At 39.9% G+C, this 22,669-nt stretch overlaps 2 protein-coding genes across 14 annotated transcripts in view; one reads left to right on the top strand and one right to left on the bottom strand.

Annotated features, from left to right (window-relative positions):
- The window catches only part of NPAT (nuclear protein, coactivator of histone transcription), a 61,097-nt gene extending 42,124 nt beyond the window's left edge, over window positions 1-18,973 (bottom strand). Inside the window, exons 1-2 of one of the 3 annotated variants that reach the window (XM_005903799.3) lie at window positions 18,793-18,973; window positions 7,240-7,358 (exon numbers count right to left, since the gene is read on the bottom strand). In XM_005903799.3, the coding sequence (XP_005903861.1) occupies window positions 7,240-7,358; window positions 18,793-18,829 (156 nt within the window). In that variant the 5' untranslated portion in view covers window positions 18,830-18,973. Of the gene's footprint in view, window positions 1-7,239; window positions 7,360-18,792 lie in introns of those variants that run through there. The other 2 variants (XM_070384272.1, XM_070384273.1) reach the window with 2 other exon arrangements.
- Window positions 18,974-19,156: 183 nt separating this feature from the next.
- ATM (ATM serine/threonine kinase) overlaps window positions 19,157-22,669 on the top strand; it is a 149,539-nt gene continuing 146,026 nt past the window's right edge. For 8 of the 11 annotated variants that reach the window (XR_011467070.1, XM_070384265.1, XM_070384266.1 and 5 more), the window contains exons 1-2: window positions 19,175-19,312; window positions 19,496-19,638. The gene's annotated coding sequence lies outside the window, so the exon portion shown is untranslated. Of the gene's footprint in view, window positions 19,313-19,495; window positions 19,639-22,669 lie in introns of all 11 variants that reach the window. The other 3 variants (XM_070384262.1, XM_070384263.1, XM_070384264.1) reach the window with 3 other exon arrangements.

The raw sequence follows: 22,669 nt of genomic DNA, 5'->3' as shown, positions 1-22,669 counted from the left end.
CCAAGAACATGGCTGTATCTTTCCATCTGTTTGTGTCTCTTCTTTCATCAGCATCTTACTGCTTTCAGAATATAGGTCTTTTGCCTTTGTAGGTACGTTTATTCCCAGGTGTTTTATTATTCTTTTTGATGCAATAGTAAATGGGATTGTTTCTTTCTTTTTCTGATCTTTCATTATTAGTGTATACAAATGCAACAGATTTCTGTGTATTGATTTTGTACCCTGCACCTTTACCAAATTCATTGATGAGCTCTAGTTTTCTGGTAGCATCTTTAAGATTTTCTATGTACAGGATCATGCCATCTGCAAACAGTGATGGTTTTACTTCTTCTTCAATTTAGATTCACTTCTTCTCTGACTGCTGTGTGTAGGCCTTCCAAAACAATGTTCAATAAAAGTGGTGAGTGGACATTCTTGTCTTTTTCTTGATCTTAGAGAAACTGCTTTCAGGTTTTCACTGTTGAGTATGTTAGCCGTGGGTATGTTGTATATGGCCTTTATTAGGTTGAGATAGGTTCTCTCTATGCCTGCTTTTTGGAGAGTTTTTGTCATATTAATAAATGGGTGTTGAATTTCATCAAAAGCTTTTTCTATATCTATTGAGATGATCATATAGTATTTAATTCTTCAATTTTGCTGACGTGGTGTATCACACTGACTGATTTGTGGATATTGAAAAATCTTTACATTCCTGGGATAAATCCCACTTGACCATGGTATATCATCCTTTTACTGTATTGTTGGATTTAGTTTGCTAGCATTTTGTTGAGAATTTTTGCATCTGTGTTCATCAGTGATATTGATGTGTAATTTTTCCTTTTAGTGGTATCCTTATCTGGTTTTGGTATCTGGGTCATGGTAGCCTCACAGAATGAGTATGAGAATGTTCCTTCCTCTCCAATTTTCTTGGAATAGTTTCAGAAGGATAGGCGTTAACTCTTCTCTGAGTGCTTGATAGAATTCGCCTGTGAAGCCACCTTGTCCTGGACCTTTGTGTTTTAGTCAGTTTCAATTTCAACTCTTGTGACTGGTCTGTTCATATTTTCCATTTTCTCCTGGTTCAGTCTTAGGAGATTGTACCTTTCTGAGGATTTTCCCATTTCTTTTAGGTTGTCCATTTTATGTGCATATAGTTGGTTGCAGTACAGTAGCTTTTATGTTATTCAAAGTCTGAGAAGTTAAGGAATTGCCTAATACTAACCTAGTCATTATAACTTGCTTTTAGTAGCTAAAAAATAACTGAATGAATGCTATATAATGAATTATGTCCTCATAAACTCATATAGCGCTTCTCTGGTGGCTCAGAGGGTAAAGGATCCTCTGGTTTGATCCCAGGGTGGGATCAAATGGGAGACCCTGGTTTGATCCCAGGGTGGAAATATCCCCTGGAGAAGGACATGGCAACCCACTCCAGTATTCTTGCCTGGAAAATTCCATGGACAGAGAAGCTTGGTGGGCTATAGACTATGGGACTGCAAAGAGTCAGACATGACTGAGCGACTAGCACACACAAACTCATGTGAGGTCACAGCAAAAAGGAGGTTGTCTATAAGTCAGGAAGACAGCCTTCACCAGAAACTGAAACAGGAGTACTTCATCTTGGTCTTCCCAGCCTCCAGAACAATGAGAAGTAAGGATCTGGGTGGTAGATTTGCTGGTAGTTACTAGGTTATCACTGTAGCTAGGACCCCACAGCACACAGTGCTACACAAAAAACACAGACAGGCTACTCCACATTATTTCTGAATACATCTGTACATATATTAAAATAAACATTAATTTGTATTGATATCTCTGACTGTATAATTTAACACCACAGGTCTCATGCTTATTTGTATTTTCTTTCTCACAGAGTGAGAAGCTTGGCCCCCACTGTCTGTATGAACTTACTTGTTAAAATTGCCTACTTAGAAGAACTAAGAAGAATTTTAAGATTTGTTCATGTTATTATATGAGTCATCAGTGCTGCTTTTTACTGCTTAGTAAGAAGAACACACCAGTTTATTCACTTACTTGTTGAAAGACATCTTGGTTATTTTCAGTTTTTGACATCACACATAAACAGTATGTTTTTGTGTGAATATAAGTTTTCCATTTCACTTGGATAAATATCTGGGTATATGAATGCTAGGTCACATGGGACTCGGTTGTTTAACTTTAAAAACAACAGCGAAGCTGTTGGGCAAAGCAGCTGTATGATTTTGCAGCAATTTAAAAATTATTTTTTATACTAGCCATTCTAACATGTATGTATTGGTATCTGCTTGGGGTAGTAACGGTCATTTTCCTAACAGCTAATAACGTGGAGTACTTTTTTCATTTTATTGCCAGTCCTATAGTTTTGTGGGGACAGGTCCTCAGATCTCTTGCCCATTAAAGAAAAAATTCGGTTAAAAAAAGTTTCTTATATATTCTACACACAATCCCTTTTTCAGAGCTGCAAAAACTTTTTCTTACTCTATAGCTATCATTCTTTTAACAGTGTTTTTTATAGAGCAAAAATTTTAAATTTTTATAAAGTTGAATTTATCAAATTTTTATTTTACAGTCAGTACTTTTTGTATCATGCCTAAAAATTCATTACCAAAACCAAGACTGCACAAATTTTGTTCTATGTTTTTTCTGGAAGTCTTACGGTTTTATGTTTTACAATTTTGATCTATTATCCAGACTGGTTAACTTTTTATGAGGTATGTGTAAAGGTTCTTTTTTTTCTTTTTTAAATCTGGTTGTCTAATTGTCCTATCACCATTTGTTGTTAAGATTGTCCTTTTTCCAGTGAATTATCTGAATTTTTGCCAAAAATCACATTTGAAGTTTGTATTTTGTTTCACTGATCCAATGCCTAACCATTTCCTAATGCCGTTCAATCCTGATTACTATTGCTGGTTAGTTAAGTCTTAAGATCAAGCAATGTGAGTCCTTGAACATATCCTTTTTAAGAACTATCTGGGTTATTTTTCCACAATACTACTTAAGTGGTACCCGTGCTCCTCCTCCAAGGGACCAGCATTGCTCATCAGCAAGCCAGCAACAGTAGTGGCTGGGCCTCAGGCCCCTGCTCACCAGCACACCCACAGCAGTTGCAACTCAATCACAACAGCAAGGTGCACACAGCCCACACAATGCATACCCTTAGAGCACCTGGCTTTGGTGACAGGGGAATTGTACTACTGAGCCCACAGGACACCTTCTACGTTAGGCCACTCTTTCAAGACCAGAAAACACAGTTTATACACCTAATAATAGAAACAAATACAGAAAGTTAGGCAAAATGAAGAGACAAAGAAGTACCTTTCAACTTCAGAAAATGAACTAATTAACAAAACAGAGATTATCAGTTCACCAGATAGTTTATTATAATAGTCAAAAAGATGCTCACTGAACTCTGGAGAAGAATGGATGAACTCAAGGGAGAACTTCAACAAAGAGAAAATATAAGAACCAATAAAGACTGAAGATCACAATAACTAGAGTGAAAAGAACACTACAGAGAATCGACAGACTAGAGAATGCCAAAGAATGGATCAGCAACCTGGAAGACATAGTGAAAATCACCCAATTAAAAATGAAGACTGAAAAAAATGAGGATGTTTAAAGGATCTCTGGGACACCATCATGCACACTAATATTCCCATAACAGGGTTTCCAGAAGCAGAAGAGAGAAAGAAAAGAAAACCTATTTAAAGACAAAATGGCTGAATACTTGCCTAATTTGTCAAAGGAAAAGACATCCAAATACAGAAAGCATATACTCCCATACAAAATGAAATGAAAGAGACCCACACCAAGACACAATATAATTGTCAAAAGTTAAACAGAGAATCTTAAAAGAATCAAGACAAAAACAGCTCGTGATATACAAAGATGATCAGAGGATATTTCAGCAGAAAATTCACATGCCAGGTAAAGGAGAGATACGGTTTCCTAGACGTTCAAAAACCAAAGGAGTTCATCACCACTAAACTGGCCTTATAAGTAATGTTTAAAGGGACTTCCTTAAATGGAAAAGTAAAGGCCATAGCTAGAAATAAGAAAATTATTAAAAAAAAAAAAAAACCTCACTGGTAAAGAAAAACATATAGTAAAAGTAGTGGATCATCTACTATAAAGCTAGTATGATGGTTATATGTGGGTATGTGCTGTCTACAAGACACTCAGTTCAAATCGAAAGACACATATAGACTGAAAATGAAGAGATGGAAAAAGATATTCCAGGCAAATGGAAATGGAAAGAAAGCTGGGGTAGCAATACTTTGATAAAAGAGACTGTATAACAAAGACAAAGAAAGGCATTACAAATAATAAAGGGAAAAATTATCTTTCATTTGGGTGCTACTTATAAAAAAATCAACTACTGGCAATTAACCAATTCAATATAAACCAATCTGATACTGGAATATAAGTTAATGTTAAAAATGTGATTAGGACTTCTTTGGTTTTTTGGAACAATGTTTTTTGTAGTTTGACAAATAATTATATGAAGTATTTGGTGGGAAGGATAAATTATTTCTGGAATAAACCTTATTTTATGATGTGAATTCTAAAAAGTTTACTGAGTAGTTTTCCCTGAATACTCACTCTCATTCTTTAAAAGTACTGTCATTAAATAAATGAAGAAGCCAAGAGTATCAAGTCATTGGCAGTGAAGACCCCAAATCCCTGAAACTGTTGGGATTATATGTGCTATTTAATTTTGAAAAGCATCTAATGTTCACAAGAAAATTGAGAGGAAGGTATAGAGATTCTCCATAAACCCCTGCTTCCATATATGCAATGCCTCCCCCATTATCAGCATCACTCTTACATGTGTTTTAAATTTCAGATTATGGATATAAACTGCATATTATGTATAATATGATACATATTATATAAACTGCAGAGTTATGTAATAACTGTTGGGATTGGGGCAGTATCCCACAATATAATATTAACATTTCTACAACTAAATGGATAAACAGTTACACAGACTTAGACTTTTAAAAAGGGCTATGAATATCAGTTTAAATGAGGTCCTGCTGTCAAGAGCTGTCGATATGTATAATTTATAAGATGTTATCATCAGTTTACCGATGACGAGTACGTTCCTGGCAGATATTTCGTAAATTAGGAGAATCACATCCTAATTGGTATCAAAATGAAAGCTGATTACATTAAGTCTCCTACGTGTGAATGAGTTCCATTCCAAGAGCATGTTTGTAAGTCCAACAAAGTTAGCCTAGGTACCCAATTAACACAATTGGCTATATAGTACTGCACTGTGATAGGTTTATAATACTTTTCACACAAATAATACATAAAAAATAAACAGAAAGAAAACAGTTTTGAGTTTACTTTAAAAAAAAAAAAAAAAGGAAAACATTTTCAATCTTATACTACAGTACTTTGAAAAGAACAGTAGTACAACAGCTGGCATGGAGCCAAAAGGCAAGAAGAAAGTTACTGACTGGAGGAGGAAGTGAAGGTGGGATACAGTAGAGCTGAAGGATTGTCAGTAATAGATGGAGGGAAACCTGCAATTTCACTCACACCTGACTTTGAAGGCGCAGGTTCTGGTTCCTTGATGGATTCAATTTTATTTGCTCTCTTGAAAAAAATGGTCCAGTGATATCTTGGTAGTAAGTGGCATGCTTGCATCTTTGAAAGTTTGCAATTTCAAGGTTTATATGTAGAGGACTTATTATATTTCCCTTAGGCAGACACAAGGACTTGTGTGTCACATTGTTAGACACACTCCCCTTAAGCAAATGTGTTAGATATAGTTTGTCTGTTTATTCTTGAAAAAACTGTGTAAACAGCAAAAGGATGTACATGGTACCTTGCAGGCAGATATATTCAATAAACGGCCATTTCAAAACAAACAAAAAAATTACTTGTTGGGATTTTAACTGTAATAAATGTATAGATCAAAATGTAGAGAATGGACATCTTAATAGTACTGAGTTGCTCATTCCATGAACACAGTGTATTTTTCCTTTTATTTAAGTCTTTGATTTCTTTCATACAAATTTTAGCATACAGAGTCTATGGATACTTTGTTAGCCTTATTACATAAGTATTTTATTTTTGTTTGTTGAGTGCTACTGTAGATGATATATATATATTTTAAAAATTGTTCATTGTAGGTATAAAGAAATATGATGCACTTTTATATACTTTGTATCCTCTGACCTTGCTAAAACTCTGGCAATTTTACAGGTTTTTTTTTTAAGGTTTCCTCCATAGATGATCATGTTGTCTGTGACAGCTGAAATGAATCTAAGGATCTATGTTTAAAATAAAACGACAAAATACCATTTCAAATAATGTAGTTCTAGCATATATCCACCAATACCAACAAACAATGCTCTATTGGTCTAGTGATGTTTAAAAAACAGGTGACTAGATATCAAAATATCTGTTTTATACTTTTCTGAAGTAAGCAACTACAGGAAAGCCAGATATAGGAAAGACTGGACTGCTATATAATGTCATAGATCAGGTGGCTTAAATAACAGACATTTATTTCTCATTGTTCTTTCTGAAGGCTGGAAAATCCAAGATCAAGTTGCCAGATGATCTGCTTCCTGGTGAGGACCAAATTCCTGGCCTTATTCCCCTTCTTGATATGTGTTCACATGGCCTTTCTTTGGTGTGTGCAAACAGAGATTTCTCTTTCACTTTTCAAACCACATCATGAGGGTCTCAACTGCATGACCTAATCTAAAACTTAATACTTTCTAAAGGTCTTACCTCTAAGTACCATCACACTGAGGGATGGGATTTTAATATGTGAATTATGCAGGGATACAAATATTTAGCCCCTAACAGGCAATAAACAAGTGAGCCCCAGGACAAGCAGTTGTGAAACTAATTAGAAATGAGGGTGTCACTTTAAAACTGATTCTCAAAATCAAAGTTGTAATTCACTTCCCAGCTTTGACATAAATGTGGGAAAAGAAGCTAGTCTTCTTTGGGTCTTTCCACTTACGCATGAATACAAACTATCAAATTTCTGCCCATTTGGTTTTTGCTAATGAGTTGATTTTTAACACAATATCAGTCAGACTCATATTAATATGTATTTTGTTACCTGAATACTATTGACAGGAGCGTTTCAATATTGACTTACATAACAAATCGCTGGCCAAAGGAGTTAGTTTCTGCAAAAATCCTATGGTCAATGTTTGTTAAGACGGTGTTTATAGTGTCTTATGTTGGTCAATGATGAAATACTTCCTTAAGGAACAAATCACTCACCAGTAGGCAGGCTGGGATAAAACCTTCATCTGTACAGTGTTCTGCATATTCTTTTAAGTCTGAACTTTCCAAAATAAAAGCCTGGCAGGTAGAAGTAAGGTTCTCCTGTTGTAAGTATCCTAAATGAAAAATAAAATGGAATTCAGTAATATCAGTAAATTCTGAACTTTTGATTAAAACTGCTGTTTTAAACACTATAGCAATTTCATATCAGAGATGCAACTTCAGATGAACATTATGGAATTCTGCAGCCTTGCCAGAAACACCAATTTGTGCTGAAGTACAAAGCAGAGATTATAAAATAGCTGTTTAAAAGAAAAACTCTAGTTAATAGGCTATAAAGTCATAATTAACAGAGTATTTAGTATGGTACTGGCATAAAAATAGACCAGGGAACAGAATTGAGAGTCTAAAAATAATCCCCAGGATATACGGTCAACTAAATTTGAGAAGGGAGCCAATAATACTTAATGGAGAAAAGACCATCTCTTCTATGAATGGTGCTAGGAAAACTGTATATTCACATGTAAAGGAGTGAAACTAGACCCCTGTCTTACAATACTCATGAAAAGTAACTTGAAAGGGACTGACTTAAACATAAGACCTGAAAGCATGAAACTCCTAGAAGAATATAGGAAAAAGCTCCCTGATATGGGTCTTGGCAATGATTTTCTGGATTTGACACCTAATACACAAGTAACACGGAGAAGGCAATGGCACCCCACTCCAGTACTCTTGCCTGGAAAATCCCATGGATGGAGGAGCCTGGTAGGCTGCAGTCCATGGGGTCGCTGGGAGTCGGACATGACTGAGTGACTTCACTTTCACTTTTCACTTTCATGCATGGGAGGAGGAGATGGCAACCCACTCCAGTGTTCTTGCCTGGAGAATCCCATAGACAGAGGAGCCTGGTGGGCTGCCGTCTATGGAGTCGCACAGAGTCAGACACGACTGAAGCGACTCAGCAGCAGCAGCAGCAGCAGCACAAGTAACAAAACATAAAATGAACAAGCTGATTATATCAAATTAAAAAGCTTCTGTACAGCAAAAGAAACCATCAACAAAATGAAAAAACAACCTGTGGAATGGGAAAAAGTATTTGCATATATCTGATAAGGGATTCATAACCAAAATAAAGAACTCAATACAATTCAAGAGCAAAAAACCAAATTATCCAGTTAAAAAGTGGGTGAGAGACCTGAAGAGACATTTCTCCGAAGAAGAAAGGGAAAGGTCAACTGATATGTGAAATAATGCTAAACATCACTGCTGCTGCTGCTTCTGCTAAATCGCCTCAGTCGTGTCCAACTCTGTGCGACTCCACAGATGGCAGCCCACTAGGCTCTCCCGTCCCTGTGATTCTCCAGGCAAGAACACTGGAGTGGGTTGCTATTTCCTCCTCCAATGCATGAAAGTGAAAAGTGAAAGTGAAGTCGCTCAGTTGTGTCCAACTCTTCTCGACCCCATGGACTGCAGCCTACCAGGCTCCTCCGTCCATTGGATTTTCCAGCCAAGAGTACCGGAGTGGGGTGCCATCGCCTTCTCCTACCCATTAGGAAATACAAATAAAAACCATGATGAAAGCATTTCATGCCTTTTTAATGGCCATCACCAAAACAGACTCACTTAATATGATAATCTCCAAGTCCAGTCATGCTGCTGCAAATAGCATTATTTCATCCTTTTTTATGACTGAGTAACATTCCTTTGTATATATGTACCACCAGTCATCTGTCAGTGGACATTTAGGTTTTTTCCATGTTTTGGCTGTTGTGAATGTGCTGCTATAAACATAGGCATATGTGTTATCCTTTTGAATTACCATTTTGTCTGGATACATGCCCAGGAGTAGGGTTTCTAGATCATATGGCAATCCTATTTTTAGTTTTTTGAGGAAACTCCATACTGTATTCCATAGTGGCTGCACTGACCTACATTTCCACCAACCATGTAGGAGGGTTCCTTTTTTTCTACACCTTCTCCAGCATTTGTTGTTTGTGAAACTTACTAATAATGGCCATTCTGACCAGTGTGTGAGAAGGTACTTTATTTCTTAATAATTAGTGTAGCAATATTGAACATCTTTTCAGTATATGAATGCTCTTATTTCAAGAACACTGTATGTGCTATTGCCTTTGCTTGGGCAGCTTATCTTTTCTTAGCTTGCATGTGAATGTTAGTTGCTCAGTTGTGTCTGACTCTGCAACCCCATGGCTGCAGCCCATTAGGCTCCTTGACTGGAATTCGCCAGTCAAGAATACTGGAGTGGGTATTTGTTCCCTTCTCCAGGGATTCTTCCCAACCCAGGGATCAAACCCAGGTCTCCTGCATTGCAGGCAAATTTTTTACCATCTGAGCCACTAGGGAAGCCGAAGAGTACTAGAGTGGGTAGCCATTTCCTCCTCCAAGAGATCTTTTTGACCCAGGGATTGAACCCATGTTTCCTTCATTGTAGGCAGATTACCATCTGAGCCACCAGGGAAATTCCAAAGGGAGAGGCTGGTGTCATTGCTGTTTTTACTTGCTAAGTTTGTCGACTCTTGCAACCCCATGAACTGTGCATAGGATTTACCAGGCAAGAATACTGGAGTGGGTTGCCATGCCCTCCTCCAGGGGATTTTTCTGACTCAGGAATTGAACCCACAGCTCCTGCTACATCTCCTGCATAGCAGGCAGTCCTTTACAGCTGAGCCACTGGGGATGTTCTTTCTTAGCCTAGCTAATTCCAACTCATTCTTCAGGTCTACTGAAGTAATTATCACTTCCTCAGAGAATTTTTTCTTTGAATTCTCTATATATCATACTCCTATTACAAGATGCTAGATTCCCTTTATAATATATTTACCTCAGTATCAGTATCAGTTCAGTTGCTCAGTCGTGTCTGACTCTTTGCAACCCCATGAATCGCAGCACGCCAGGCCTCCCTGTCCATCACCATCTCTTGGGAGTTCACTCAGACTCACGTCCATTGAGTCGGTGATGCCATCCAGCCATCTCATCCTCTGTTGTCCCCTCTTCCTCCTGCCCCCAATCTCCCAGCATCAGAGTCTTTTCCAATGAGTCAACTCTTCACATGAGGTGGCCAAAGTACTGGAGTTTCAGCTTTAGCATCAGTCCTTCCAAAGAACACCCAGTGCTGATCTCCTTTAGAATGGACTGGTTGGATCTCCTTGCAGTCCAAGGGACTCTCAAGAGTCTTCTCCAACACCACAGTTCAAAAGCATCAATTCTTTGGCTCTCAGCTTTCTCACAGTCCAACTCTCACATCCATACATGACCACAGGAAAAACCATAGCCTTGACTAGACGGACCTTTGTTGGCAAAGTAATGTCTCTGTTTTTCAATATGCTATCTAGGTTGGTCATAACTTTTCTTCCAAGGAGTAAGCATCTTTTAATTTCATGGCTGCAATCACCATCTGCAGTGATTTTGGAGCCCCCAAAAATAAAGTCTGACACTGTTTCCACTGTTTCCCCATCTATTTCCCATGAAGTGATGGGACCAGATGCCATGATCTTAGTTTTCTGAATGTTGAGCTTTACGCCAGCTTTTTCATTCTCCTCTTTCACTTTAATAGTTAATAACTACTAAGCCAATTTTGGGGCTTCCCAGGTGGCGATAATGGTAAAGAACCTGCCTGCCAACCCTGGAGACATAAGAGACATAAGTTCAATCCCTGGGTTGGGAAGATGCCCCGGAGGAGGGCATGGGAACCTATTCCAGTATTGTTGCCTGGAGAATCTCATGGACACAGGAGCCTGGCAGGCTACAGTCCAGAGTCGCACAGTCGGATCAACTAAAGTGACTTAGCATGTGTGCATGCAAGGCAATTATTACTAAGGTTTTTCTCAACTTTAAAATTATAAAATTTACCGACAATAATATCTTTAACCAGGCCCTACAAGTCAAAAAATTGAGAAGCCCTGCAAAATTATTATATATGAGCATTAAAAAAAGAAAAGGGCAAGGAAATCGTCCCATTTTAGGGAGAAGGAAATGGCAACCCACTCTAGTATTTTCACCTGGAAAATTCCATGGACAGAAGAGCCTGGGGCCCTACAGTTCATGGGGTTGAAAAGAGTCAGACACTACTAAGCGCACACACATATGCACTGGCTGGGATGCTGGCACCCATTCATCAGTGGCTCAGCAGTAAAGAATCCACCTGCATTGCAGGAGACACAGGAGACCCGGGTTTGATCCGTGGGTCAGGAAGATCTCCTGGAGGAAATGGCATCCCAGTCCAGTATTCTTGCCTGGAGAATCCCACGGACAGAGAAGCCCAGTGGACTCAGTCCACAGGGTCACAAATAGTCGGACACGACTGAAGTGACCATGCATGCGTGCAAGCGCCAGTTTGTACTCACTGCTGATGAATCAGTTTTCCAACCTCTTGTTAATTAATGCTATAGAAGAAATAAACATACCAAAGACACTGTGGTTTGGAGTGTGCAAAAACACTTAGAAATCAGAAGAAACCTTTTATTTCAGATACTACTATTTCAATATCCCCATCACTGAAAATATAAAATCACCTTTGATGTGAAATTAGGTGGATCAAAGATGGCTATTTCCCTTTTTTTTTTTTCATTTTTCACAAATAAAACAATCCAATATAAACCCTTATAAAACTATAGCCAGCTGAAATCAGTTTTTATGATTGGCTTTCTGACAGTCACATTACTTGGAGTAAGTTAAGTCAGCCACCACTAGGGTTTCATGAATTTAGAAATTTAGACCACTATAGTCCACTATAGCCTACAGACCACTAGAGTCATCGTGGAAACAGGGCAGTCAGTGCTTTTTCTTTATATGCTTCAAAATTTAAATCAAAGACCCCAAACTGTTTCTTTTTACGGTAGAAAGTTTTAAAAGTACTAATCACCCCAGATACACTGGTAATCACTTGGGGCTTGTAATAGGTAATGGCATGAAATCTAACTCCTTAAAGTAGATTTGCTTTTCTCTAAGACCAGGTATTCTCAAAAACAGTGACACAGCCCCAAGGGGGTGACAACTGGTACTGGGGAGGAAAGAGAATGAATTAAATATGTCTTTTATGCATAAATCACAGGTATACATACAATATGTAAACAGTCTATTTGTAACTTGGCTTAAAACATTAAAAAAACTAAGATCATGGCATCCAGTCCCAATACTTCATGGCAAATAGATGGAACAAATAGGGGAAACAATGGAAACAGTGACAGACTTTATTTTCTTGGGCTCCAAAATCACTGCAGATGGTGACTACAGCCATCAAATTAAAAGATGCTTACTCCTTGGAAGGAAAGTTACAACCAACCTAGACAGCGTATTAAAAAGCAGAGACATTTCTTTGCCGACAAAGGTCCACCTAGTCAAAGCCTGGTTTCTCCAGTAGTCATGTATGGATGTGAGAGTTGGACCATAAAGAAATCTGAGCGCTGAATTGATGCTTTTGAACTGTGGTGTTGGAGAAGACTCTTGAGAGCCCCTTGGACTTCAAGGAGATCAAACCAGTCCATCCTAAAGGAAATCAGTCTTGAATATTCATTGGAAGGACTGATGTTGAAGCTGAAGCTCCAATACTTTGGCCACCTGATGCAAAGAACTGACTCCTTTGAAAAGACCCTGATGCTGGCAAAGACTGAAGGCAGGAGAACAGGACAACAGAGGATGAGATGGTTGGATGGCATCACCAGCTTGATGGACCTGAGTTTGAGTAAGCTCCGGGAGTTGGTGACGGACAGGGAAGCCTGGTGTGCTGCAGTCTGTGGGGTCGCAAAGAGTTGGACACAACTGAGCAACTGAACTGATACTGATATTTATAACACTAAAATTTCATGCAAGGGGTACTTAGGGAAAATAGCAAAATAAGGTTTGAGAAACACGGCCCAAGACTGAATGTAATGATATACAGTTAACTTTTCTAGAAAATATGGTGGGAATTCCCTGGTGGTCCAGTGGTTAAACTCTGTGCTTTCACACTGATGAGGTCTGGGGTTCAATCCCTGTTTGGGCAACTAAGATCCTGCAAGCAGTGCGGCCAGAAAAAAGAATCACCAAAGCTCAGACAGTTTTTGTCTTCTCATATTATAGTTTTGTATAGTCTACACCTGAGCAAAGGCTTTGTTAAAAAGATAGAATGTCTTTTAACAAGTGTTTAAAAAGTTAAAATGCATCTTTAAGTAGCAGTATCTGAGATGTATGTCTTCTGCTCTTAAAAAAAATAAGCCCAACTTTGGACTATCTAGAATATCCATTTCAGGCTTGATGTATTCTGGTTTACTTTTGTCCAGAAAGTTCCAAAATAAGGTTAAAGTGACAGCTGATTGCTTTATGCTCATTTATTATTACATTTACATTGCCTACAAAAAGCTTATTTATCATCCTTACGTACCTATTGTACAAGTTCTCAATCAGAACAATGGGGGAAATTTTAGGTACAAATTATCTGAACTCTAAAATGCTACAATGAAAACACAAAATAGAGACCAATTATCTTTTATCAAAAAAAAACAATTACTCTTCAATCAAAATGTTTTAATTTTTCTTTTTATTCCTTTAAAAAAATTTAGAGTAAGATAACTACATCTTTTGTATAAACTTACTGGCCTATGTTCAAATAGGTAACTTGAATTTCTTTTTTTCTTAATATTGTCCTGTGCCTGCTTTTCAGTGGAGGTAATGACAAAATAGACTGAAGGGAAAACATAACTGAAAAAGAAAAGGTAAAATCCGAGCTATATCTAGGGTTCTGAATTTTCGAAATTTGGATGCCAAGAGTCTGCCCTCTCTTATCCCTATTTATAGAGAGGAAACGATAAATTGCCATGCCCTCCTCCAGGGAATCTTCCCGACCCAGGGATCAAACCTGCATCTCTTGTCTCCTGCATTGGCAGGCAGGTTCTTCTTCACTAGCGCCACTTGGGAAGCCCCCAGTAATGAGTAATAAGATAGACTGAAGGGAAAACATAATTGAAAAAGGAAAAGACAACATCATAGCAAAATCTAGGGTTTTGAATTTTAGGAATGAGGATGCCAAGATTCCGCCCTCTCTTATTTATAGAGTGGGAAAGATAAAGAGAGATGCATCTGATGAAGAAACCAAGAGTGAGCTAATCCCCTTATCTGAAAATATTTCCTTTACATATTGTAATAGTTTCCTCAAAATATCAGTAGTTTGAGATTCCCCCATCCCCACCACCCCTCCATGCACCTTGTGAGATTTTAGTTCCCTGCCCAGGGATGGAACTGTGCTCCCTGCAATGGAAGGGTGGAGTCTTAACTGCTGGACTGCCAGGAAAGTCCTTAAGATCTTAAGACTTAACTTCCAGTGCTTTATATTACTAGATCCACAAAAACAAAGAAAATCTCTCCAAAAGAAGCTATAGTCTACAAGGACCCAGAAGATATATATGCAAATAACTGTAATAAAAAGCAAAGGTGGTAAGACAATTAGACTTATTTTATAGGGGCTAGAGAAAGTATAAACTGACTTGGGGAATATTACACACGTTTCAAGGAAGAGATGAGTCAACCAAGCTGATGGAAAGCATATATGGAACATGTTTGAAGAACATGCCTGGTTTGAATGAAGCACAGAATCTATGATAGAGAACAGTTGGAAATACAACTGAAAACACAGAAGGGGTGAGGATCATAAAATGCTGTAAATGTCAGCAATGACATATGATTATGAATAAATAACAGAATCTGAATAAGTGACAGATATTATTCAGTCGACAAAGGGGAAGGTCATGATCACAGCTACACCTTTGTAAATATTTATTAAATATCTATGTCTTAGTGATACAGTGATGCAAAGGTGAATAGAACCAGTGGCTCTTCAACTTTTGCAGGGTATGCCAGTCCTGGTTGTTTGCCTTCAAATCTACTCTGCCTGCTTCCCCTGCTCTGTACTGGAGTTCAGGAAACCTGACACCCCTGCAGACAATTTCCTGGGTTCCATGTCAGCTGGCTTCTGACTGGGTTCCATCAATGGGAAGCACCAGTGGGAGACTGGAGGGCAGTTGTTAGGAGCCATGGTTTTTTCCTCCCATTTCCTCTTTACCCTCGTAGAATTTCCTCTACTACTGCTCCCATATAAGACAAGTCTACCTTCTAGTTTTCACATAGTGAAACCAGCCTCTGGGTTTCATCTCTACTTGTCCTCCTGATATCAGAGTGGTTTCCTGCTTACTGCCCTCCAGGTTGGCTCATGTAAGCTGCTCATTTTCTTAGCTTTTCACCAGTGTAACCAATTCCTTCATTAAATTCCTCCATGCTAAATACTCAGATTAGTTTCAGTTTTCCTGAATGGATGCTGACTCATACAGAAAGGAACAAATTTATTTAGGAATCTACAGAAAGTTCTGGATACCTTACCTCTAAAAAATGCCCCACCTGTACATAAAACTTTACAGATAGTTTGGGGCCTCCCACAACTCTTGAAGCCTGTACATTAATTCTAGAATAAAAATACTGAATGGAGTAGCAAATGGCAACTCACTCCAGTATTCTTGCCTGGAAAATTCCATGGGCAGAGGAACCTTGGCACGCTATAGTCCATGGGGGTCACAAAGAGTTGGACATGACTGAGCATGCACAAACAAAGAATACTAAATAGGTCAAAAAGTAAGTTTTGGTTTGGGAAGGCAAAGTTCTACAAGTGAGATGGTGATGGTTACAGAAAAATATGATTGTACTTAATGCCACAGAATTGTAAAAATGGCTGCTGCTGCTGCTAAGTCGCTTCAGTCACGTCCAACTCTGTGCAACCCCATAGACGGCGGCCCACCAGGTCCCGCCGTCCTGGGATTCTCCAGGCAAGAACACTGGAGTGGGTTGCCATTTCCTCCTCCAATGCATGAAGGGTTAAATTTCATATTAAAAAAAAAAAAAGAGTAAGTAAACACACAGCTACAATAAAACAAAGAGAGTATAATACAAGTAATCTACAATGCCACCAGAGCATGTAAGGAGAAAGTACTAACTGTACCTGCTGGAAACAGTTTGAGATTACAATTGACCTGAACCTTAAATACAAGTGTACTAGGAAGAGAAGGAGAAAAACATTGCAGGCAGAGGGAACAAAATACATTAACAAGAGTATCTGGAGAAACTGCAAATAGTTTGGAATGCCTGGGGCATAGGGCATATGTTGAGAACTTGAGATCAAGCAAAAGAGACTTGTAGGATCAGGTCCGAAGAATACCTTGTATGACATAAAAACCAAAACTGGTGGCCCAGAAACAACAAATGGCATTTTAACGTATATATTTTGACCTGTACAATATTTAAAGAAATTCTAGCAAGGCAATAGCTGGATATGGCCGAGTAGCAAGGCTATTTAAATGAAGTAGTGAGGTACAAAAGTCAGTGTAGTATGTTGAAGAATGAAAGTTAAGTAAGGAAGTACAGTAACTAAGGAGAGCTTATTCTTTGAATAAATTTGACTTGTAAAAGGGTAACATAGAGCATTAGATAAAATAAGAGGTGGGGGGTCTAGGAAAGTGTTTTGGTATGTGTGGTAAGGGTAAAAAACCTAATTATGTAAATTCTAAGGGGAGAACTCTATTTTTAGCAATTGGCACAGTGCCTGGAACATACTAAGCAACCAAAGATTTGCTGCAAGAACATGATGAACAAAAGGGGCAACAATGAGAAGGAGTGAAGAAGTACTGAGAGGGAGGGAGTACTGACAGAAGAATCATGGCAAAGAATAAAACTGTTAATTTTTAAGCCACTAAGTTTTGTGATTCATAGATCTCCGTGGTGACATGATAATGCTAAACGAAAAAGCAAGAGTGGTGATATTTGCTTTTTTTGGTAGTATATATTCTTTTGCACAACTTGAAATTTCTGGTAAGTGCACAGCTCTTTCAACGATTAGAACTGGAGGTGTAGTGTGAATGCTTTAGGCAGATTTTTGTAACCACAAATAAGATGAATTACAAGACTATATGAGAAACTATGAAAACAGTCCAAAGGAGAAATGGGACGCATACTGTTAGGACTGGTGGCAATAAAAATGGAATGTGAATGACAAGAATTTTAGGATAAGAAACAATGACTGTAATTTTTATCCATTTTTAAAGAAAAAGGAAGTCTAGGAGAATACTCACAAGTTTGTTTAAATTACTCCAGTTAGAAAATCGTACTGCTTTCTTAAGGCCAGTGGTCCTTGCCCTTCAGGAAATATACTGGCAACATTTGGACACTTATTCTCACAGTTGGGTGAAGGTGGGAACTGGGTCCCTGCTGGCATCTAACGGATAGAAGCCAGGGATGCTGCTAAACATCCCACAAAGCAAATAGGACAGCTACCATAATAAAGTATGTCAGTCTTATTGTGAATTTTGTGAAAGTCTATTTTGGATCTGTTTACAAATAAGCCTAATTAATGTAACAATTACAAGATAGACAGCTTTCTTCTTTCGATGTAGGTTAACTGTTGATATTCAGTTTTGATAAAGTGGGCAAAATATTAACCAAACATTAACAAAATATGAGTTTAAATTTAAGTGATTATTTTCTCCAAAAACAGATGGTTAGAACCATTACCCTCTAAAGTTTCCTGCAAAATGTGCCTGTCAAGATTCTGTGCGTAAAAACTTTTTTCTTTTTTTGGACAGGGCAGAATACTTTAAAAAGGGAATAAGAAATGAATTTTTCTGACAGTAAAATAATGTTAGTAATGGCCTTTGGATACCAAGGGAAGTTTTAGAACAAATGTTTACCATTTAACCATTCACATATGATGTCTGTAAATCTGGCTCGGTTTTGAGTTTTATGTGGCTCTCATTCCCAGCAATACAATACTCTTTATTCTTTCAGGGGACAAACAACAAAACCCGTTTCCTGCACAGACAATACACCCTGACAACTGGCAGTGTCACTCTTCAAACTGAGGAAAAACTAGGACTAGAATACGTTCAACTGGAAGGCATTTCCAGTTAAAAGTCTTGCTAATTAAAAAAAAAAGGAATTGCTGCTGTCTTAAAAGTATGAAATTGGCGTTTCACACCTCTACATTCTACGACTTCTTGCAGGAGGTTGGGGGACAGAGAGGCAGGATCACTTCATTCGTTCCAAATTCGTCGCTCTAAAGGCAAGTTACGAGAAGGCCGTCAGGAAGGTCCTTCGCTAAAGCTAGGTGGCTGGGGAAGTCTTTTATTTTTCCTTATTCGGCCCCAGCTCTGACACGGGAAAGTGAGCCCAAGCTTGAAGAACACGCAGTCCATCCATCACGTAGGCAACTCCCCTGCAGGATTCTAATTAAATGTGCAGGCCTGACTTTCCCTCCAAATCCGGGCCTCAGGTGTTCCACCCGGAGTTTCTCTTCAGCCGCCCCTCGCCAGAGAGTCTCGGAAGAGAGGAGCATTCACATATAAAGAAACTTAAACCGCCCGAGCCTCCCACTGAAGAAGATTCACCGCTAGTCTGAACTTGTAGGTGGGGAGGCAAAGCCCCAAAGCTTCCCCTCCCTGGGAAAAACCTCTGGCTCCAAAGGTCCTTCCGTCCGGCTTAGCATGATCCAGTACCCCTCCCTCCCGCGCCAGCGCTTACCCAATACCAGCCGGGCTACATCCGAAGGTAACAGCATGATCGAAGCCGCAGAAGAAACCGTAGTGAGAGACGAGACTCGGGTAAAAACCAACACAGCGACAGCCCCTGCGCCGCATCTCCCAGTTCCAGTGGCGGCACTGAACCCGCGGCAACTTGTCCCGCCTCTTTCGCTCCCCGCCAGCCAATCGCTTCCGCCGGAGAAAGAAAGGCGCCGAAAAGAAACCCGCCTCCGTTCTACTTGGAGCTGTCGTCACATCCGCCCTCACATTTGGATGGGGGCGGGGCGGGAAGGCGGGAGCAGAGAGGCAGAGCAGGCGCTAGAGGGCGAGCGGCGGACGCAGGGCCGCACGCCATTGGCTGACAGGGCGCACGCGCGTTTCCCTCAGATGAGCGCTGTGTTTGGGGAAGCGAGTCTTGGGAGCGGAGAGCGTGCGTGTTTGGCCAGCGTGGGCAGACGGTGCCCCGGCGCCAGTCCGCCTTAGTGCTTCCTTTGGAAACGTACGCTGTGCGATCATTCCAGGTTTGATCCGGAAGCCAAATAGTGCTTGGACAGCCGGCTCGGGCCTTGGGGGAGGCGGGTTGAGCGGGCTTGTAGGCTGCGGACATCACCGCTTACAGAGATTCCGCTTCGGCCGAGTCCAACGGTAGGGCCGCCGAAGAAGCTGGCTTGACTAATCATCTTTTTCTCCCCTCTTATAATTAGCAGTTTTAATCACCGAGCAATTTGTAGAGGCTTAAACTGCAGTCTCCTGATTAACAGCTTGGGCTTTGGAATCACTCTCCAGTTCAAAATTCTGACTGTCGGCTGACTGTGTACTATCTTCCCTGTGGTAATTTTATCCTGTGGTAAGTGTCGTGGTCTGTGTGGGGGTTGGAAAAGAATTTCGAGGCATGAGGCAGAATGAGGAGGAGGATAAACTTTATTAGAGTGGGAGCTGCTGTTAAAACAGCTGGCCATTTCAGGGGAGAGCCAAATGCTTTTGCAGGCTTACAGCCAGTTTCCATAGCCTTAAGACAGAAAAACTTCCCACTGGAATGGTGGCATTAGATGATTGGTTAGGACGCTATAGGAGAAGGCAATGGCAGCCCACTCCAGTACTCTTGCCTGGAAAATCCCATGGATGTAGAAGCCTGGTAGGCTGCAGTCCATGGGGTCGCTAAGACTGAGTAGCTTCACTTTCACTTTTCACTTTCATGCATTGGAGAAGGAAATGGCAACCCACTCCAGTGTTCTTGCCTGGAGAATCCCAGGGACAGCGGACCCTGGTGGGCTGCCATCTCTGGGGTCGCACAGAGTCGGACACGACTAAAGTGACTTAGAAGTAGCAGTAGGATGCTATAGGATGGACAGTAGGGTGGGTATCTTACATATTATGGGGTTAGGGTACTGGCCGGTTTAGATCCGGAGGATCATGGCAACAGTTGCTATGGGGCTTGGTCAGTTCCAGAGATTTTTTTCCTGTGACCTTGGTATAGGGCTCCACATTCCCCCCTCTTTTTATTTATGGGCCACACTTTGGCCGGTTAACACCCTGCTCACGACTACCTGTCTACCTACCCTATCCTTGTCTCAGACCGCAGGGACACAAGTCACTGGGGAATGGGGCAATGACCACTCTGGCTTCTTCAAGCCGAGCAGGGACATTGTGGGGTCCTGAGTCCCAGTGCCCACTTTCTGCCAGGGTGCATTTACAGAAGGAGGTGAGAGTCCACAAAATGATAAGGCAGCTTGTTCCAGCATTGTCTGGATGTTGGTTGGGGGATATTCTAGTATTACTATTTGGAGATGTATTTGTTGTATTCTAGAAGAAACAAACTTAACAAGAAAGTTAAAGAAACATGGCCTAAAGCTTAAAAGAAGTAGAAAAACTGCTGAGGGGCTCACCAGGAGAACCAAGACCAAACATTGGTCCGTAACGTTAGTGTTTCTCTAGGTATGAGAGGATGCAAGAATTTGGGCTCATAAAAATCTTGACCTGAAAACATCTGACTATCTGAAGGCCTGTTCTTCCAGTTTTTCACAGAACACAAAGTGCCTTATTTCTGATCTCTACCCTGAACTTCTTTTAGGGGCTGTTGAAGCTCAGCAGCTTGCAGTGGTCATGATTTAATTTTTGTAGAGGCATCTGGCAATTACCAACGTCCAGTCAGCAGGTCCCCTTCATAGCCACATTTTTGACCGTGTTTTGGAGGCATTTCATGGCCACTGTGTCCCACAATGCGGGGAAGGCTCATTCCCAAGTCTAGTGAAGATTCCATTGATAGGTCACTCAATGTACTGTTACTAGACCAGGCCTTGTGAGTAGCAAAAGTCTCTGGACCATCCATGTTTTACTGGCCTCTTGGTCCAGGAAAATATTCCCTCCTGTTACTTCTTCCCGTGTCTAGAGTTACATTATTAAAATAGTTGATCTCATATGGAACTGCATATCAGCATTTTATCATAGGCTTAGTCATTCATTTGGTAACATAAGAAACAAGTTTCTGAAACAGGTGACATAGAATATAATATACCTAGCAGCAGCAGCAGCAGTTGTTAGTAAGATCATAAGTAAGAATTTAAGTCAAGAACTTCCATTAGGTATAGCATGGTATATGCCCAGGTCATCTGACTTAGTTGTTAAATGACTGTAGCTTCAGTTCAGTTGCTCAGTTGTGTCCAACTCTTTGTGACTTGATCAGCTGCAGCACGCCAGGCCTCCTTGTCCATCACCAACTCCCAGAGTCCCCCCAAACCCATGTCCATTGTGTTGGTGATGCCATCCAATCCTCTGATCCTCTGTCATCCCCTTCTCTTCCTGCCCTCAATCTTTCCCAGCATAAGGGTCTTTTCAAATGAGTCAGCTTTCCGCATCAGGTGGCCAAAGTATTGGAGTTTCAGCTTCGACATCAGTCCCTCTAATGAACACCCAGGACTGATCTCCTTTAGGATGGACTGGTTGGATCTCCTTGCAGTCCAAGGGACTCTCGAGAGTCTTCTCCAACATCACAGTTCAAAAGCATTAATTCTTCAGCACTCAGCTTTCTTCACAGTCCAACTCTCACATCCATACATGACTACTGGAAAAACCATAGCCTTGACTAGGCAGACTATAGCTTGGTGGCAATCAAATTAAGCCTTTTAGCGATATAACAACTATCTCAGAAGTGAGTCTTAGTAAACAGACCTTAGTAAACAAAGCTAGAACTTAATATTCAATGAAGCATATATATTTTTTTTTTTTTTTTCCTCTATTGTGAGGACATTAACCCTGTAGCCAGAGAAGGCTTTAACTCATCAAATAAAATGAGGTTTGTCAGGGACCTGGGAAAATCCAAGTGGTCATCTTGGATTTACCTTAGCCCTGACTCTGATTAGCAGCTATTCACCAATTTTTAATTCCCCAATTTAGGAGTAGACTCAGTTCAATTCAGTCACTCAGTTGTGTCTGAGTCTTTGTGTAGACTCTGAGTGGAGTGGTACACTCAAAGGGTGGATTTGAGTGGACCATTCTTTGAGTGGATTATTGCCATGTTTTAAATTGACAGGGGTTAATTTTTGCAGAAACAGAATAAGCTTTGTCTACATCTACCATAATTTTTATAGATCATGGTGAAATAATGCTTATTTAACAAAGGAACAAAAGATTTTAGAAACAAATATAAATCACTTAAAGGCAAAGAAATTCACAATCTGTGATCAAAAGCTGTATTCTAAGAAAACTTTTTCTCTTAACAGAGAGAGACGACCAAATTCCAGTCTGGTACCAGCTTACTGTTAATAATAAAATATGTTTATTTGGTTAACCTTAGAAAAGTCTTTTCCATAAATCTTGAAGTAGCAGTATTCTTGCAAAGACATCAGAGTGAAACTACAGAAGACATGTTTAAAATTTGG

Source organism: Bos mutus, chromosome 15 (assembly GCF_027580195.1).
Source record: "Bos mutus isolate GX-2022 chromosome 15, NWIPB_WYAK_1.1, whole genome shotgun sequence".
Lineage (NCBI taxonomy): Eukaryota > Metazoa > Chordata > Mammalia > Artiodactyla > Bovidae > Bos > Bos mutus.
This window is presented reverse-complemented; position numbering and strand designations above follow the sequence as displayed.